Source organism: Bison bison, unplaced genomic scaffold (genome assembly GCF_000754665.1).
Source record: "Bison bison bison isolate TAMUID 2011002044 unplaced genomic scaffold, Bison_UMD1.0 scf7180017864203, whole genome shotgun sequence".
In the NCBI taxonomy this organism is placed as follows: domain Eukaryota; kingdom Metazoa; phylum Chordata; class Mammalia; order Artiodactyla; family Bovidae; genus Bison; species Bison bison.
The window spans coordinates 3179128-3185127 of NW_011494775.1; the positions used below are offsets into that span (position 1 = coordinate 3179128).

At 50.6% G+C, this 6000-nt stretch overlaps 1 protein-coding gene across 1 annotated transcript in view; it reads right to left on the reverse strand.

The window, feature by feature from the left end:
* Positions 1 to 6000, reverse strand: part of SLC25A48 (solute carrier family 25, member 48) — a gene marked incomplete at its 5' end in the record, with an annotated part of 43641 nt that overhangs the window by 37038 nt on the left and 603 nt on the right. Inside the window, one exon of the mRNA XM_010844622.1 lies at positions 3227 to 3270. Within this exon, the coding sequence (XP_010842924.1) occupies positions 3227 to 3270 (44 nt within the window). The remainder of the gene's footprint in view (positions 1 to 3226; positions 3271 to 6000) is intronic.

A 6000-nucleotide genomic window follows, 5' to 3' on the forward strand; every position in this document is an offset into this window, starting at 1 on the left:
TTTATCCAGCCTGGCATTTTGCATGATGTACTCTGCATAGAAGTTAAATAAGCAAGGTGACAATACACAGCCTTGACATATTCCTTTCCCAATCCTGAGCCAGTCAGTTGTTCCATGTCCAGTTCTAACTGTTGCTTCTTGACCCTAATACAAGTTTATTAAGAGACAGGTAAGGTGGTCTGTTATTCCCATCTCTTTAAGAATTTTCCACAATTTGTGGTGATCCACATAGTCAAAGGCTTTAGCATAGTCAATAAAACAGAAGTAGATGTTTTTTCTGGAGCTCCTTTGCTTTCTCCATGGTCCAATGAATGTTGGCAATTTGATCTCTGGTTCTTTTGCCTCTCTGAAGCCCAGCTTACACATTGGAAAGTTCTCAGTTCACATAACTACTGAAGCCTAGCTTGAAGGATTTTGAGCATAACCTTGCTAGCAGGTGAAACGAATGCAATTGTACAGGAGTTTGAATATTCTTTGGCATTGCTCTTCTTTGGAAATGGAACAAAACTGGTCTTTTCCAGTCCTGTGGCCAGTGCTGAGTTTTTCAAATTTGCTGACATATTGAGTGCAGCACTTTAACAGCATCGTCTGCTAGGATATAAAATAGCTCTGCTGGAATTCTGTCACCTCCGTTGGCTTTGTAGAGTATTTGGGTTCCCCCTGTGGAACAGGGCCATCTTGTATTTTCCTTTTATCCCTGGAGCAGAGCATGGCCCTGGCACTCGGCCCTTTGCACTTACTGACTGAGGGGCTGGAGGATGAGATGATGGCGTACTCTAATGGAGGCTGACTCCGCTGACTGGGGTATCTGTAGACAGGCAGAGGGTCTAAGTAAGGCCACAGAAAAGCCCAGGGCATATTCCACCCTGGGCCTAGACCAGAGCAAAGATCTGTCAGCCCTAGAGGAAGTTGACACCCATGCCAGCAGCACAGCTCAAGCCTCTAGGTTCTCCAATTGCAACAGGAGCTAGCACATAATATGCGCCTACTGCATACGTGGGGAAATACTGGGCATCTTATGGAACTTATCTCACAGAATCCCACAAATGCTATGAGGTGTGGATATTATCCCCACCTCACTGATGAAAAAACTGATTCCCTGTGTAGGTTTCTGATTGCTGCCGTAACAACATATGATAAATTTAGTGGCTTAAAACAATGCAAATTTATTTTCTTACAGTGTTCTCGCTGGTCTATAGAGAGCTGAGCCCTGATTAGAAAACCCTGGTCACACTGCATCAGACATAAACTTTAAGCATACCAGGTGTGCCAGGAGCCCGCAGTGAACCCTGACCCCAGCCCTGCTGCCCCAAGCAGCCAGCCTGGCTCTCCCACCTGTAGGGTGGGAGTCTCTGCCCCAGGTCAGCAGCCTGGATCCTTCCAGCTTGGCTCTTTCAGGGGGAGCCTGGGGACAAGTCGCTTGTCTGCATCACCACACTCCAGCACGTGTGTTCTTCAGGACAGAAAGGCTCGCTCACTGCTCTACCCTCGCTGCCAACGTGACAGTCTTCATGACAGCCCCACTGGGGGAAGGGGCTCACAGTCCACTTTATAGATGAGGAAACTGAGGCTTGGCGAGGTTCAGGGAGAAAATACAGAAAGTGGGAACTGGACTCCAGGCTATTCTGACTCTAGGACTCTGGCCCAGACCTTTCTCAGTGAATAGGAACTCTAGAGTAAATGCCAGCCAGAAGGAAAGAAAATGTTCTAGAGAGAAACAAGGGCCCCAGGCCAGCCCCGGGCTGGACTCAGAGGCCAGCCATGGAAGGTGGCATCATCAGGCTGGTACTCTCAACAGAGAGGTTCTTAGGTGGAACAAAGACTAGATTTTTATGTGTTGGGAAAGCTTCCCTGTAGAGGTTCAGGGGGACGAGTGGAGAAAAGGAGGAGAGTCTTATCCTTTACAGCTGACATGTGGCACAGGGTGGCCAGGCTTGCCACGCCAGGGGCAGGAGATGAGGATGGGGCTTCCAAACAGGCTCTACCAGCCCCTGACCAGGCTGTGGGTGAGGGAAGGATACTCTATCGGGGAAACACACTGGCTGTGGTTGCCTGGGTCAAAAACGTGGCTGTTAGATCTGCAGGGGCAGGGACCGGACTTGCTTTGTCCACCACCTCTGCCCTGGAGAAAGCATCCAGGGTGTGTTTGATACATGAGCAAAAGGCTGGGCTTGTGTGAGGGAGTCGAGGAGCCAGGAAATACCTTCAACTATTTAGACATGTAGGCTGACCTCCCCATCAGAAGAGAGCAGGCCTGGGCTCTGACGGAGAAGGGGCCCAGAGTCACATGGGGAGGAAGATGGGGAGAAAGGGGGCCGCAGTGGCCCCTGGAGGAGGGCCTGAGAGGTTCCTCTTTGTGCACAATCCTGGCAGAGCATTAGATACGCACGTGAAAGTCAAGGTGAGGAGGCACTATTAGTGGCCACCTTCTCAGGGTATAACTGTGAGTGCTGCTTAGCAAGGGGACAGGAGGCAGGGGTGGGGTGGAATCACATGTCCCTTTGTAGCACCTCACTTCTCAGTGCTTCAACTTGTCGTGACCTGGGGTGAGCCCTTCCCCTTTCTGGGCCAGTTTCCACACCTGTAGAACAAGGGGCGTGGGTGATTCCAATGCTAAGGGGCTTTGCTGGCTCCATCAAGTTACCGTGGCTTCCTGTTCCCAACCTAGGTCCAGAGTCCTAAGCTGATATTCAAGGCCTACAAGGATTGACTGACCACCTACCCTTCCTGGATTCTGATCCGTAGCTGCTTTCAGAAACCTGAGGCATCAGCAAAACTGGCCATGTTGGCCTTTCCTAAGCGTGACCCCCAGGCGGCCTCCCCACTTCAGTGCCTTTGCCGTTCTGTTCTCCGTGCCTGGGATATCTTTTCCAATAGCCTGACCTTAGATGCTGGTTCAGATGCCACCTCACACTGGAAGCCTTTTCTGGTTCCTTAGTTTCACAGAGGCTTGCAGGAGAACACTCCCAGTGCCCTCATCCCCTCCCCTGAAGCTCCTGAGAACCTAGAGGCAGAAACGGAGCATTCATGAAAACAAAATCACTGCCAAGCAATGAGGGTAGAGCATTCCAGGCCGGGCCTCCTAGCTCTCCACCCCCATGGACTGGCACAGAGAGCTGGCCCTGGGCTGGCGACTTTCTGGGGATCAGAAACAGCAGGCACACTACTGGACGCAGACTAGCTCCAGGCCTCTTTCCAAAAGGTAGTGGTGACATGGCTACCATACCTTGACTGTATCCAGAGGGTGGCCGACGATGACGCTGGCTGCACCTGGGGATCAAGAAGACTTGCTGGTTACTCAGCCCCTGGACTTCGAACTTGCACCAGCTGTTCGAAGACAGAACAGAGGACCCAGGCACTTACATTCACTTGCTCAGTCCATGCCCAGTCATCAGAAGGGACCCTCAGGCATGGGCTCACACACAGAGCAAGGCAAAGAGAATGGAGTAAAACTTGGGCCTTGCCTCCAGGACAAGTACGCTATAGAAAGGGAGGTAAAGGTGCTGGGATAACTGGGTATCAATGCAAAAGAATAAAGTTAGACCTCTCCCTCATACCATATAGGGGCTTCCCTGATAGCTCAGTTGGTAAAGAATCTGCCTGCAATGCAAGAGACCCTGGTTTGATTCCTGGGTCAGGAAGATCTGCTGGAGAAGGGATAGGCTACCCACTCCAGTATTCTTGGGCTTCCTCCTGTGGCTCAGCTGGTAAAGAATCCACTTGCAATGTGGGAGACCTGGGTTTGATCTCCGGGTTGGGAAGATCCCCTGGAGAAGGGGAATGGCTAGCCACTCCAGTATTCTGGCCTGGAGACTTCCATGGACTCTGTAATCCAAGGGAGTCACAAAGAGTTGGACATGACTGAGCGACTTTCACTTTCATACTGTAGACAAAGTTAACTCAAAAGAAACCAAAGACCTATCCAGAAGCACTAAAATTACAGAAATCATATACTAAAACATAGAGGGAAATCTCCATGACAATAGATTTATAACAGATTCTGAAAGTAGATTAGTGGTTGCCCAGAGGGTGAGGAATGGAATGGGGTTTCACAATAAATAGGTGTGAGGGATCTTACTGGGGGATGAAATGTTCTAAAGCTAACTTACAGTAATGGTTGCACCACCTAGTAAAATTACTAATAATCACTAAATTGTACACTTGAAGTGAGTGGATTTTATGATATGTAAAATAACCTCAATAAAGTTGCTTTAAAAGTAACCATATAGCATTTAGGGGCTTCCCAAGTGTCACAGTGGTAAAGAATCCACCTGCCAGTGCAGGAGACACAGGAGATGTGGGTTCAATCCCTGAGTCGGGAACATCCTCTGGAGGAGGAAATGGCAACCCACTCCACTATTCTTGCCTGGAGAATCCCATGGACAGAGGAGCCTGGTGGGCTACAGTCCATGGGGTCACAAAGAGTCAGACACAACTGAGCAACTGAGCACACAGATAGTGTTTAAACAGCACCTGCTGCTGCTGCTGCTGCTGCTGCGTCGCTTCAGTCGTGTCTGACTCTGCGCGACCCCATAGACGGCAGCCCACCAGGCTTCCCGTCCCTGGGATTCTCCAGGCAAGAACACTGGAGTGGGTTGCCATTTCCTTCTCAAATGCATGAAAGTGAGAAGTGAAAGTGAAGTCGCTCAGTTGTGTCCGACTCCAGCGACCCCATGGACTGCAGCCTACCAGGCTCCTCCGTCCATGGGATTTTCTAGGCAAAAGTACTGGAGTAGGGTGCCATTGCCTTCTCCGACAGCACCTGATACTTATTAAGTATTCCCTGCTACTACATTCATCTTCATTTCATGGAAGCAAAACTCTGTTGACGTAAACAAAGTAAGACCAATCTCAGAATAAAGGACGACCCACTACTTGCCATGTGAGGTGGAGAGAGTCTTTGTGTCATCAGAGATTTTGAGCCACTCTGGTAGCCTCACCCACCAGGACATTTCTCAAATTACACCCGGGGCAGCCCTACTGAAGTTGGTCAGACTACTGAAGGGGCAGTCAAGGAAAGTCTCTCCCTCTCAACAGCTGAAAGGTTGTCTGAAGAGGGCCTGGGTGTGCCCACTGGGTCTCTGGGCACAGCCCCTTGACTGGTAAATTTAGCCCTACCCAAGGGAGCCTGTGCAACAGAACTGTCCCCAGTGAAAGAAATTACCTCTGCTTGGGAGGGTGAGAGACAGGAGCCCTACAGCCACCTGTGGGGGACAGACATGGCCTCCTGCTAGGTGGGAGGGGCCGCCAGAAGAGGAACCCCCCATTCCAGATGCTGTTTCTGTTTTTCCCTTTCCTACAAGTCTCCTGGTCTCCACACCTAGGACACTTGGTGGGGCACAAACACGATGGCCACAGCCTTTACCTAAGCATGTCAGTATTTTACTCTGTCTTTGGGGAGCGGCTGCATTCATCAACATTTCTTTTCTGATGATCCTCTTGTGTGCATGCATGCTAAGTCACTTCAGTCCTGTCTGACTCTGCAACCCCATGAACTGTAGCCCTCCAGGATCCTCTGTCCGTAGGATTCTCCAGGCAAAAATACTGGAGTGGGTTGCCATGCCCTCCTCCAGAGGATCTTCCCAACCGAGGGATCAAACCTATGTCTCCTGCGATTCCTGCATTGCAGGTGGATTCTTTACCGCTGAGCCACCAGGGAAACCCAATGATCCTCTTAGATGGAGCCAAAAGAAAGACTGTATTTTACTATAAGCGAAGTCTCTCAAACCTCCAATAGCTGAACTAAGAGGAGGGACAGACCGACCCCCTACTGGACAGAGAAGAATGAAGAAGGGAGGCAATGGATGTGACTCTTGCCCAAGCAAACACATCCAGCAGACAGCGGCTCCAGGAGCGGTAGGTAGGGATCAGCCGGCCCAACAGTGCCAGAGGAGAGGTGTGACAGTTGGCAGCAGCTGAAAACCGTAAGGGTTTCCTGTCTGGCAGGGGGCGTCTGCTGCCGGTACTGGGTCCCCAGCTCTGCGCTCCAGCTCCCCCAAC